The sequence below is a fragment of the Garra rufa genome, chromosome 10, assembly GCF_049309525.1.
Source record: "Garra rufa chromosome 10, GarRuf1.0, whole genome shotgun sequence".
Classification (NCBI taxonomy): domain Eukaryota; kingdom Metazoa; phylum Chordata; class Actinopteri; order Cypriniformes; family Cyprinidae; genus Garra; species Garra rufa.
The window spans coordinates 12,260,417-12,274,918 of NC_133370.1; the positions used below are offsets into that span (position 1 = coordinate 12,260,417).

General features: G+C 35.9%; 1 protein-coding gene across 2 annotated transcripts in view; it reads right to left on the reverse strand.

Moving 5' to 3' along the window:
* Positions 1-429: 429 nt before the first annotated feature.
* yeats2 (YEATS domain containing 2) overlaps positions 430-14,502 on the reverse strand; it is a 49,409-nt gene continuing 35,336 nt past the window's right edge. For both annotated transcript variants that reach the window (XM_073848489.1, XM_073848488.1), the window contains exons 24-31: positions 13,779-13,855; positions 13,393-13,472; positions 13,100-13,301; positions 6,242-6,480; positions 6,076-6,150; positions 3,997-4,070; positions 3,294-3,371; positions 430-1,676 (exon numbers count right to left, since the gene is read on the reverse strand). In XM_073848489.1, coding sequence (XP_073704590.1) covers positions 1,634-1,676; positions 3,294-3,371; positions 3,997-4,070; positions 6,076-6,150; positions 6,242-6,480; positions 13,100-13,301; positions 13,393-13,472; positions 13,779-13,855 — 868 coding nt within the window. In that variant the 3' untranslated portion in view covers positions 430-1,633. The remainder of the gene's footprint in view (positions 1,677-3,293; positions 3,372-3,996; positions 4,071-6,075; positions 6,151-6,241; positions 6,481-13,099; positions 13,302-13,392; positions 13,473-13,778; positions 13,856-14,502) is intronic.

Here is a 14,502-nt window from a genome sequence, read left to right on the forward strand (position 1 = left end):
AGTAAAGAAAACCGCGTCTCCGCCATTCATTTATACATACAGAGGCAAATGGAGCATGCAGGATTCATATTTAAACCGTCTTTTTGCGTTTCAGTATTCACAGACACTGGTCCATATCGCGATTCGAATTAAGTGACAGACTAACTTTTGATTTATTCATCCAAAAATCGACACATTCACTGGCATGTAAATTCCGTTTTTATGAATGGACTCGATCCAGCCCAGGTTTTCGCGAAGGAGAAATTGTAGACGGCCGATCATGTAATAGACAAAGAAATATAATGGCAGGATAAACACTGCGGCCCCAGTGCACGGTCACAACTTCATTCTATTTCTGAGCCCTCTAAAGTTCATCTTGTTGTTTTGCAATGTGACATTTCATTTGTACTGGCATTTGCACAAAGAATAGAAGAAATCAGCACAGCTGGATCCATCTTAGTGGCAGACTGACCATTTTTAATACAAGAATAGCTATTTTTGATACACAATGTGAAAGAGAAACATTCAGGAGTTTGGTTAGACAAGTGAAGATTTTAACACTGAATAAACACAGCAACACATTCTCTCCCATCCACACAAGGACACAGAAACTGATGGTAGCTGTATGACACAAAATAGCCCACTGAAACAGATGACACAATAGATAGCTTGTTTTTGCAAATACGCCAATGCTTCCTGTCTATCTGCACATTTTCCTCAATGCCACTAGACACACACACACACACACACACACACACACACACACACACACACACACACACACACACACACACACACACACAACAACTTCCATACTCACTGAAGTTTAATCCTTCATCAATTCCACAGATGTACAAAAAATGATTCATATTCATATGAAAACAACACGATTAAGACTTTTCTTAGACATTCTTTGCCCTAGTGTGAAATCTAGTGAAGATGTGACTCAAAATGGATATTTAATCTCCACCCAAAGTTGAACCGATCATTTAAGACTTGTTAAAAAGACAATTATTGGATGATTTCAGATAAAGCTCCACACACAAAAAAAAATCACCTTCTCCTGGTTAACCATTCAGTGGCTCATTTAATGTCTGCACTACTGGTTGAAGAAATGCTTATGACTCCAGTATTTCAAACAACATTAAGTAATTTTTGGGTGAACTATTCCTTTAAGACTAACACGAGCTAAACAGCTCTGTGTCAACGGCAAAGCAGGTTAATGTGATCCTGTGGAATTGAGGGTCCCGATGAAAGTAGAATAATAGAGCAGAGGCTTCTGCGTCTACTGTACCTGCTCATTAACACTGTACTGTAGTTATTGTACTGACGGTTACATATACTGGATCAGAGTTCATAAATATCACAGAATTCATAAAGGAAGTATGAAAAACGAATAAATAGAGTGATGCAGCCATACGAATCAAATGCTGTTCAGGCTGCGTATCAAGCTCTGTTAGGGTTCAGTACCCTTGGATATAACAGCTGTTGTTGTAATAATGGCTCATTTCTATTATGACACCGGCATGTTAGAGGGCATCTGCGCCTGATTGGTCAGCCCTTGCACATTCTCCACCTTTACATAATGTAAGGGGGAGGAGTCTGTGTATGACAGTCCATCTGTCTATCTGTGGTCAGATGCTAAGGAGTGAAGTTAGTCAGCGTGGCCTTCATTCTTCACCATGATGCCCATGTACCTATCAGAGACAGAGAGTTTATGGTGAGTAATAAAATAAATAAAACTGGAATAATGATGAGACAGGTTTCCCACACATTTTGACAAATGGCATTTGAAAAGTCATTTAAGATTGTTAAAGAAGAATTTGTAAAAATCATATTGAAAATCAATTGCTGAGCATAACAACACTATCGGTGAGTTCACACGGGGCGTAAGCGTCAACACTTAACGGAAGGCGTGGCTGACGTTTATGGTCATAGCAGCGTCAGCCAATGAAATGCTGCTCTTGAACAGGATGAACGTGATTGGCTGCCGCCTGGCCACTGTATTTGCATAGAGCGATCTGATTGGCTGACGCAGCGCATCACTGGCGTTGCTCGCGGCAGAAGTTGAAAATTTCTCAACTTCTGCCGCGAGCAACGCGAGTGAAGCGCCGCCGACGGATCCACAATTCCTTTCGGCAAAGCTTGACGTCACCCATTCAAAGTCAATGGGAAGCGTTGACGCTTGCGCCCCGTGTGAACACACCGTACCAGTCAAAAGTTTTTGAACAGTAAGATTTTTAATGTTTTTTTAAAGAAGTCTCTTCCACTCACCAAGCCTGCATTTATTTAATACAGAATACAAAAGCAGTGATATAGATTTGACTAATTAGCAAAAGCAATAACTGCTTTTTATTTGAATTTTGTTTATTTTGAATATTTTAAAATGTAATCTATTCCTGTGATCAAAGTAACATGACGCTTCAGAAATCATTCTTATATGCTGATTTGCTGCATAAGAAACATTTTTATTATTATTATTATCAAAATTTAAAACAGTTGAGTACATTTTTTCAGGATTCTTTTATGAATAGAAAGACCCAAAGATCAGGATTTATTTGAAATAAAAAGCTTTTGTAACATTTTGTAACACTATATCATTCAAAAGCTTGGAGTCAGTATAATTTTTTTTTTCTTTTTTTTTTTTTTGTGAAATCAATTATATAAAATGAATACCTTTATTTAGCAAGAATGCTTTCAATTGGTAAAAGGTGATGATAAAGACATTTATAAATGTTACAAAAGATTTCTAGTTCAGATCAATTTTGTTCTTCTGAACTTTCTATTCAACAAAGAAACCTAGCTTTTTTTTCGAGCAGCAAATCAGAATATAATGATTTCTGAAGGATCATGTGACTGGAGTAATGATGCTAAAAATTCAGCTTTGAAATCACAGGAATAAATTACATTTTAAAATATTCAAAAAGAAAACAGCTATTTTAAATAGTAAATATATTTTAAATTGTTACTGTTTTACTGTACTTTGGATCAAATAAATGCAGGCTTGGTGAGCAGAAGAGTTTTCTTTCTAGCGGAGGAGATGATATTTTAATTTGAAATCTGAGACCTTCATGTCAAAAGTAACAAAGCACAAAGCTTACTGTCATGGATGAGAGGTGCACTACAATGTTCCTTTTACAAACTAAAAACCAGCTAGACTAATTGATTCTTGGGATTTAAGAACCAAAATTATTTCGTAAAAATGAGAATTGATTAAAAACCCTAGAAACAGCCCTAGTTTCCACGTTGTTCAAGACTGTGGGAACCCTGATGAAAGACGGCGAAAAGCTTAAAATGAGGATGAGCAAAATTACCTATTAGTCAGAAAATCACAAGTGGGAATAGAGCTAATGGCCTGATGCACGTCCATTGCCGATATCTCTCTCGGAGTTCTGTGGAGACACAAAGAGAGGAATGAAACGAGGATGGGAAAGAGAGCGAGAAATCTCACGGTACATTTGCTATCTTGGTATAATGGGTTATTGACCTTTGAGCATTAAATGAGCGGTCTGAGAGTCTTGTCAAACTGCTGCTTTCTGTTAATGTATGAGACTTCGATCAGTTCCTGCTTGACTGATCCTCATTTTAAACTGTGCTCTATAAAAGGCAGTCACTGAATACTGTATAAAAGGCTGATGAAATATTACGCTCAATCAGTGTGTGTCAGGCATGTGAATGAAAGCAGATGTGCTGAGTAAGTAGAGCAGCACCGAGCCAATCTCTTCTCTCTCAGGGCTGGGCTCTGCTGCTCTACCACTCAAATAAATCAGATTTTCATAAGCTATCCTCAGTGCTCTGATAATTATATACTATCATAAAGCACTTCCTCTCACAATTAAAGTCAAATCACACTAGACAAAGTTCAATGCTTGGAGTTCTTCAAAATAATGTTACAACTCTATCTGAAAAAAACAAAAAAAACTGAAGAGCATTTGAAACTACTTTTACTCTGAATCATGCTGGTCTGCCCATCTGTCCTGATTAATCTTTTACTGACATACGGGTGGATGCACTGACCTGTTTTGTTGGGATTTTCCATGGGCATTGGCCAAAGACTCCCTGAGGATTTCACTGGCAAACTGCTCCACAGCCTATGGAGAGATTTAGACAACAATCAGCACTGTGACATGTTAAGAAATGCTAATCTATTGTAACACCATGTCCTACCCATGACAAAAAAAAAGTTCTCATTGAAGGTAAAAAAAAAAAAAAAAAATGACTCAAAACACATGTAATGCTTAAACAGCTATGTGGAATGGTAGTTAAGACCAATTTCAAAAAGAGGCAAAAAGAGGCTACCATTTACACTGCCGTTCAAAAGTTTTGGATCAGTAAGATTTTAAATGTTTTTAATGGAGTCTCTTAAATTCATTAAGGGTATTATTTATTTTATCAAAAATACAGAAAAAATTGTAATATTGCGAAATATTATTGCAATTTTTTATTTTGGTTTCCAATTTTAATATACTTTAAAGGTGCCATAGAATGCATTGAGAGAATATTTTAAATTGTTCTCTGATATCTACATAGAAGGTATATGGTATAGGAAAGGGCAAAAAAATCTCCAGAAATGGTTTTACAGGTCCATTTACAACCCTAGAATTTGCCTCTAGAATGAAATGCTCTGTTTTTTGGAAGCCTCATGAATATTAATGAGCTCTGCTCTGATTGGCTGTTTCACAAAGCTCAATAGCTGGCACATGGATAAAAATATATATTTAATTAGGAGCTCTAGTCGCTTTTAATATGCGGTTTGTTGAATCTGCCGTTTTGAATCGCTGACATTTTAGTCTCATGATGCTCATACTGTGATGCATGTGCTCTGTGTAAAGTTACAATGCAGAGAGAGTGCTTCTCTTACCACACCAGTTGAGCTCGTCAGTGATTCTCAAGATCTGTAAATCATTAACCATCATCAGCGCAGTTATTTCTCCATCATTCACCATCGTCAGTGCAGTCATCTCTCTGTTTATGTGGTAAGTGAAATCCTATGTATAGCAATGTAACAGGCTAGCGCTAGCATTAAGCTAACCGTGTCCCTTGAGTGACTCACGTTGTTTAACTGATGTGCTGATGACATTACCGATGATTGGGCGATGCAAATATTGGAGGCGTAACTATTAACGATCTCCAACGACTGTTTCGTAACAGTCTGTGTTATGTTGGAATTGACCTATTTTTCGGTGGTCTTTTGCAAATACTAGATTTATATAAGAAGGAGGAAATGTTGGTGTTTGAGATTCATGGTATGTCATGTCCATGTACTGAACTGTTATTATTTAACTATGCCAAGGTAAATTCAGTTTTCCATTCTATGGCACCTTTAAAATATAATTTATTTCTGTGACACAGTGCTAAATTTTCATCAGCCATTACTCCAGACTTCAGTGTCACATGATCCTTCAGAAATCATTCAATCAATGAAGATTTTAAAATTTTTCCTGTGATTCTTTGATGAATAAAAAGTTAAAACGAACAGCATTTGTTAAAATATAAATCTTTTAAAACAATATATCAATTTAACACATCCTTGCTGAATAAAAGTATTAATTTCTTAAAAAAAAAAAAAAAGAAACAATGTGCTGACCCCAAACTTTTGAATAGTAGTGTATATGAAACACAAAATTTCTATTTTGAATAAGCACTGTTCTTTTTAACTTTTTATTTTTCAAAGAATCCTGAAAAAAGTATCACAGGTTCCAACAAAATATTAAGCAGCACAACTGTTTCCGACATTGATAATACATCAGCATATTAGAAAGATTTCTGAAGAAGCATGTGACATTGAAGACTGGAGAAATGATGCTGAAAATTCAGCATTTCTTCACAGAAATACATTGAATTTTAAAGTCTATTAAAATAGAATTTTTTTTTTCCAATTACTGCATTTTTGATCAAATAAATGCAGCCTAGATGAGCAAAAGAAACTTGCTGATCCAAAACTTCTAAACAAAAATGTTATGTAAAGGCCCATTCACACCAAAAACTATAATGATGATTATAATGGGGTATTAAACCTTTATAGTTATCGTTGTCAATGTGAACAGCCCTACAGTCATATTCTCATAAAATAAAACTAATTACTCTCAGACTTACCTTAAGAATCACGGTCTCCACGACTGGAGCAAAAACGTTCTTCTCCACCTCCACCTGCTGCAGTGTGACGCCGATCTAACACACAGACAATATCATTACATGTATGACAGCAGAAAGTCTAGATGCAGGTAGTCGGACAGAAAGAACATTTCAGTCTCCCACTCACCTGCTCCGCTGTGTCTCTGATGAACTGGGTCGATGGGCAGCGCCCCAAAAAGAACTTGGGTTCCTGTTCGGCCTCTTCCTGTTCCAGTTTGATTTTGACCTTGGCAGCGTCTATGTCTTTCACACTGATGATGTCAAGAGGCTCGTCATCCTCCTCGTCAGGCTCCGCCTTCAGAATCCTCTGAAGTTGCTCCAGACGTTGAGACAACTCCTCACAGCCCGTCAGAGTCGAGCTGCACTCTAACACACACACACACACACACACACACACACATGTTAGTGTAAGACAGCACACAACTCCTTACAAGCAAGAAGCAGAGCTACATAACCCACCAAAAACAAACAACACTTTTGATCTACACTATGGCTCTGTTCAATATCATAATCATCATTATTATTAGTTTGTATTTTGCCTTATAATAATAACAACAACAATTATTATTATTATTATTAGTAGTAGTAGTATTTATTTGTATATATTTTTAATAAGTTTATAATGTGCCTAATAATTAACATAATTACTCTAACATTTATAATTAGTCAAGTATTATTATTATTATTATTTAATTATAGTTAATTATTATTCATAAGTTACAAAGTGCTTAATAATAATAATAATAAGTTCATAAAATACCTAATTATTTTTATTTATTAGTTTTTATTTTGCCTTAATATAACAAATAATAATTCTTTCTTAGTGCTTAATAATAATAACGGTTTATAAAATAACTATAAAATAGTTATAATTATTATTATTTAATTATAGTTAATAATAGGGTTGGGTATCGTTTGGGTTTTTTTCAATACCGGTGCTAATTCGATACTTTTAAAACGGTACCGGTGCCAAAACGGTGCCTGAACCGATACTTCTTAAAAAAAGCACAATGACACAAGAATATCTTTTTATTGGACAAAAAAGATCTTTAAAATCAAAAATAAATTAAAAGTTTAAAGTGTACATTAATATTAAAGTAAATACAAAACACAACAACAATAAAACCTAAGCCACCTAACCCAACTACAAAAATGTAACAGCTTCAAATTAATTTCAGCAATTCTTTTGCAGAAATATTACCATATTTGCATTCTCTGGCAAAATAGGACATCTCTCCTGACTTATTGCATGTCCTGGTATGACTAGGGCAGGGGGCAGGGTTGTGGCTAGAAGGGATACAGCTCAGACCGGAAACTAACAATGAAATTAATTGTTCTACCTATTTGATTGTGTTTTTTTTTTAACGTCTACACCTACCCCAACCCTAAACTTAGCCCTTACTATAACACAAAAACAGTATTATTGCTGTACAGTGTGATAAAAATAATGTTAGATTGGTGTGCGCATGCCCAGTGGTCAGATCTGTCTCCCTTCTAGTTTAAACCAGGGGGCTCAGGGGGGATGCTTTTGAAAACCTTTTTTCTCTTCCTATAGGTGGGAGGTTGACCAAATTGTTAGTGTAATTTGTTACATGTCATGTCATGAAATGTTTTTAATACGAAAACTGTCTAATGTGATCATAATTTCATAAAAAACTTAAGTTAGGCCTATTAATTGTACTGATTTCATTGCAAACAACGAATAAATTATATAGAGAAAGTGAGTAAAGTATAAACAGAGCTTTTTGAAACTATTTGAAACTATTTACAAATAAGTAAAAAACTGCGTCGCAAAATGATTCACTGTTTCGAAGCGCTCCAATCGGATCGCGAATCATTTGATTCATTTGATTTGATTCATCTGAAAATGAAACATAAAAGCAAGTACAATGAATAATTTGATTCAGAACAAAAGCGCTGATCGCGAAAAATTTGATTTAGACGATTTACATCAGGATGTAGGAGAGCTTCACGGGATGTTTTATCCCCACCGGGAATAAAAATAATTCAGCAGAGGCAGGGATGCATAGACTAGAGCAAATCTTGTAAATCTTTAGTAAAGCCCCCTTTCACAATGTGTGCTGATTCCGGAAAATTACGGGAACGAGCGCTGTGTGAAAAAAAGCCAGAACCAAATGCCATAAAGGCAGTTGTAGTGATGAAGCACTCCAAATGTCATGTCTTTATGGGTTGTGTGTAAAGCATCCACAGATACTGGAAAATCACTTTGTGAATGAACCAAATCAAACAACTCCAGAACAAATCATGGGACACTTTATCCGTGTATTTTCCGGAATGGCTGTGTGAAAGAGGCTGAAGTTGACGTGCCACTGGTCTCTTATATTAACGTTGTTTGGAAGCCTGTGCAATGATGTAGTTTCGATGTCTATGACTGAACAGCATTTTCTCAACTTGTTTTCGTGTTGTTGTTGCTCAACAATGTTATGGACACGATGTTGTCGGGTTTGACAAAAGGAGGGTGGGACCGTGGTTGGTGCTCGGGGTGGTCACTGAAGGCAGTGACCGAGTAGATCGGACGTCACATTTTTACGGAAGTCACAGTGGCTCGTGAAAAGAAACAGCTACTTTAAGGAGGCTGTGTGAAGTTTACTGTGGATTGACTGTTTTGAAACTTATATGGTAGTTACATAGCCCCTAGACCTCAGTTATCATGAAAAAAGCCAGGAAATTTCGATTTTTGACAATATGGGACCTTTAAGTTTGACGTGTTTCCCCCTTTACACAAAACTGTTGTAAAACTATAAAATATTTTTTTTCCGATCATTCTGACACCCCATGAATGCAGCATTTAAATTTAACTAGCGATCATGCATGTTGACAAATCAGTGCTTCTTACACCAGAAGACAAATATTTCAATAGACAGTTCAGGCACTGAAATGAGGCACCGAAATTCGCGTTCTGTTTCGGTCCGGTACATACCGGTCATATGGGTACCGGTGCCGTATTGGTTTCGGTAAACCTAGTTAATAATTATTAGTAGTAGTTAGGGCTGCACGATTAATCGTTTTTAAACCGAAATCGCGATTTGAAAGGGTGCGATTTTCAAATCGCAAGAGCTGCGATTATTTCGATTAATTATCAACTGTGGTAACAAGCATATAAATCGTTTTTGACAGGTCGCTTCATGTGCATATTACATCTTCATGCTTATATTACGTTTGATGCAGAGTTTAACCAATAGGGGGCATTTTAACACTGCAAGTAGAGACGTGCACAGGACGTATTTTTCAGTCCTGCATCCGCAGAAATATGTTTATCTCGTTCCGTTCCCGCCTCGACATTCATGTTTTGTCCCGCTTCTGTCCGCAAAAGCCCGCATAAAAGTAACCTTTATAGTTGTTGTTTTTTCAGTACATCAATTGAATTTACATGAAACAGATCTCGTAAGTTTCACAAAACCCCAGCATAAACGTCCCCGATAAAAATATTTGTTATAGCCTATAGGCTAAGCATCAACATTCACAAACCACTGTTATTCTTAACAGAAAATGCAAGCAGACACAGCTCATTTAAAGCTGATATCTCAGTTTATATGCGAACTTATCAAGCTCTACAATGAATAGTATGCACAATGAATCTTTCACAATGTCTACACTTCGTGTGTTTTAATTCGTGAGCACGCAATATTCAGCACTGTGCAAGAACATTTGAGCAGTGAGTGGATTCTAACTTAAACAGCTCTGATGACTGCCTATCCCTGTGCTTACTAATCATAGCTGTAAGTTGTATACTAGTTGTTCTTGCTGCTTTTATGCAATAGATGAATAACAATGTTTTGTTTTTTTAATATTTTGTTTAGATATTTCTATTTTGCGGGAGTCCCGCGAATCATTTTATTTTCCCGCGTCCCGCACAGCCGCACTCTCCCATCAAGTTATGTTCCGCGCCGCATTCGTTTGCGTCGGGTCCCGCTATACTCTCGTAGGAGTGCAGGTCTCTACTGCATGTACTGAGCAAATAACGGTAACGCCATTTGGAAAAGATGAGCGGGAGCAGCGGCTCAACTTCCCAACAAAGTGTCTCTTAATGTAGGTTATCATTAGTGTTTTACTAATGTAAAATAGTTTACAGTGTGTTTGGATTCCTAAAAGATTTTAATTATATTTTGTTATAAAATAATGTTATTTATGTATGTATGTATGTATGTAATCTTTTAGGATTTTATATAATAAAATATATAATATTTTTATTAATTAATTTTGTATAATATAATATATTTTATTTTAAAAGATTTAAATAATATTTTATTATATCATTTTAATTGTTAATTCAATTTTATTTAAGATACTGTAGTTATTTTCTTAATTTGTCATGACAACTTTATTTAAAAAATGACAATAATGTTTAAGAGGTTTTAAATAAACAGTAGAACAGTGTAGCATACTTTGTGATTATGCTTGGTCTTTCTTTGGTGCTGTTAAAACCACCATATCAAACTTGTAGCTCTTTTATGAAATAGTAGTAAATCGCATTTTAAATCGCAAATCGCAATTTTGATCAGAAAAATCGCAATTAGATTTTTTCTCTAAATCGTGCAGCCCTAGTAGTAGTAGTAATTTTTAATAAAAAGTTTATAACATATAAGCCCAATAATAATAATATTATATATTTTAATATGTTTATAATATGCCAAATAATTATTATTATAGTCAGTCAAGTAAAAATATTATTATTTAATCAGACTTAATAACTATTTTTAAGTTACAAAGTGCTTAATTAATTAATTAATAATGATTCATAATTATTTGTTTTTAGTTTGTATTTTGCATTATAATAATAACAACAATAACATTATTATTTATTTTTAGTAAGTTTATAATGTGCCTAATAATTATTATAATTAGTCAAGTAATATTATTATTATTTAATTATAGTTAATTATTATTGTTTATAAAATGCCTAATAATTATTAATTATTACTATTAGTTTACAGGTAAATCATGCCTTTCACAAATCTAAGAGTGTTTTACACTGAACAACACCACAAATAGCAAACCTAGAAAGCACATAAACGGACGCTGAGGACAATAAGGGAGGTAGGGCTGTCCCCGACTATGAATTTTCATAGTCGAATCAGAATTTTCGAATCTTTCTATAGTCGACCGATAGTCGAATCATCTTATGTGCGTGTGTGAATGGGTTGGGAGGGGCACGACACTATAGTCAGCAGGAGGGTAAAACTATTTTTATTTTATTTTACAAGCGACCAAAACTGCCTGCCAACTGACAGACAAACTTATTTAGGTTTAAATAAAAACACAGAACGCGTCTTTTAGTTCTAAAAACGCGAGGCGCACAGCACTGCCTTTTTTGGTGACTTTTAATGAAAGAGCAGTGTGCTGCGGTTTTTTTATGTTGCTAAGCAACGACCAAAACAGCTGTCCTGTCAGTCAATTCAAAGGATTATAGCGCGAGCGCTCTAACTTAGTTTTTTGCTGTTAAGTAAACTGTCATATTAGCAGAAACCCTAAATAATACAGCTCCGGGTTACCCACGATAGACACCAAAGGTTTCTCCTCCATTTCTTGCAGTCTCCGGACTTTTTAAGCAACGGTAAACTTTCGCCATCACAACAGAAGACCCGCATCTCCATTCATTCGATTGGACAATGGAAAAGAACGCGAATGACGTTGGGTGTTTTTCCGCTCAGAGTTGATTTTTTTTTTCAACTTCAGGCGCTCAGAGCGCTCCTGCAAAACGCGAGGCGCAGCAGCCGGGGGCGCATAAACAGGGCACAGAACGCTCACTGCCAACAGAAAACCATTCAAAAGAGGCGCCTCCAACTGCAAAAACGCGTCAAGATGGTCCTCATCTCGTCATGCATCAGAGAAAGTGAAAATTAAATTTGTCACAGGGGTGGTTGGAATTATTCACAAACACGTTAAAAATATTTACTGAACGCTTCTTTCTTTTCACTTTTGTTTTTACTGCATTATCATAATCAAAGGCTGTATATAACTTAATATAACCGTACAAAACCAGTAGTTCTGTGTGCAATTAGACATTGAGCACCCCCATATTGGCAAAATGGTATGATGCTCGTTTCACCCGCGAAGATTCGACTGTGAGATCGGTGGTCGAATCAGGCTCCGCATATCGATGCATCGAATCTTCGACTATTCGGGGACAGCCCTAAAGGGAGGAGAAAATAGTACAACAAACAAGGCTAGTGAACCTCCTCTCTGTCTACTGTCTACACAGGATATTTTCCAAGGGAGCATGCTAGCTGAAAATAAACCTCATTAGTGACTGATTTTAAAACACTCAGCATGGACAACATCTCCATTAGTGGTTACTCATTCCAACAAATACCGCTCATGCGAGGTGCACTAATGCTAATGGAAAGTCGATTCCAATAGAGTATGATGTCAGCACTTAGCTGAGCTAATGACACCACTCTCATGGCACAAAAAAACCCCCCAAAAAATTATTTTGGGTGAAACAGTCCACTGGATGTAACTAAGGGAAATCATTTTTAGTACTGAATAAAACATTTCCCATCTTGAATTCTCCACGGTTTGCTTCAATGTATTCTATTGCAGCTTTATGCATAAAAGTTGAATCTAAGATGCTTTCAAATGCTGTCTAGGTAGGCACAGTAGGGATTGTAGCGGGGCTATGCCTAAGTTTAATTCATGTCCAACTATGAAGTATGAATACTTATTATCTCATCATTATACAGGCTAATGCACCATCACTGAAAACTAAAGAGAGAGAGAGAGAGAGAGAGAGAGAAAGAGAAAGAGAAAGAGAGAACACTACTGCATTGTCTGTGCCAAGTCTTGTGTAAGTCAAAGTTCTGTATAGCTGAGAGAGACACAGGCCATGATGAATTAACCTCAACCAAGGGTTCAAAACACACACACACACACACACACACACACACACACACACACACACACACACACACACACACACACACACAAGCATGTGTGCCGTTACATAAACAAACTACACACTCACCGGGTTCGCTGTCGATCTGTGTGAGTATGTCCTCGATGGAGTCCTCTTCTGTGCATTGGGGTTCAGGGTCAGGGGGTGTGTAACCACGCAGACGGCACCAGCGAAGTACCTCTTTAGTTTTGGGCGGAGTAAGGGCCTGAAGCCGAGGTGTCCTCTCTAACAGATCAGCGCAAACACGGCGCACAGCCACTGCTCGCTGCAACTACACAGAGAGAAAGGGAAATGAGGTTAACAAACACAATCGAACAGAGCTTACAAATGCAGACTAGATGAAAACACAAACACTGCTGTACCTCAGCAGCTCTGCGTTTGCCGATGTTCCACGAGTAGTACTGATCCACAGAAGTGGCACAGAATGGATGAGAGTCCTCGTCTGTAAAGAACACACCAAATTTAAATAGTTTGGACTAGTGTAAATACACTCTTTTTATGCAGAATAAATTGACTACTGTTTTCAGCTTTGTTATCACAGGAATAAAATACATTTTAAAATATATTAAAACAGAAAATCGTTATTTTAAGTGACAATTCATAATAATACTGTTTTAATGCATTTGAGATCAAGTAAATGCCTCTGTGAGGATAAGACACTTAAAAAATTTTTTTTTTCTCAGAGCCAAAACTTTGCATTTAGAAAATAGTTATGATTTTAAAGTCTTCGAAATGAGGTCAAACTTACTTTTCTCAGGGACAATCAGAGGGAATTTCTTCACTATAGCCGTCAGAAGTTGTGTCATGTTCTCAATGTGCTCCGTACTGAGAGAGATTGACATTTTATTTAAAAATATGTACACAAATATTACAAGCTTTCAAAATACACTACCAGTCAAAAGTTTTTGAACAGTAAGATTTTGATGTTTTTTAAAGAAGTCTCTTCTGCTCACCAAGCCTGGATTTATTTGATCCAAATTACAGCAAAACAGTAATATTTTCAAATCTTTTTACAATTCAAAATAACTGCTTTCTATTTGAATATATTTTAAAATGTAATTTATTCCTGTGATTTTAAAGCTTTCAGGAATTATTTTAATATTCTGATTTGCTGCTCAAAAACATTTTTATTCTTCTTATTATGATGTTGAAAACAGCTGAGTAGATTTTTCTCAGGTTTCTTTGATGAATAGAAAGTTTATAAGAATAGCAATTATTTAAAATAGAAATCTTTCGTAACATTATAAATGTCTTTATCACTTCTGATCAATTTAAAGCATCCTTGCAAAATATATGGTATAGTGTATAATGTGTATAATGTTACAAAAGTTTTTTGTTTCAGGTAAATGCTGATCTTTGGATCGTTCTATTCATCAAAGAATCCTGAAAAATGTTTCTTGAACAGCAAATCAGCATATTAGAATAATTTCTGAAAGATCATATGACAATGAAGACTGGAGTAATGAAATTTA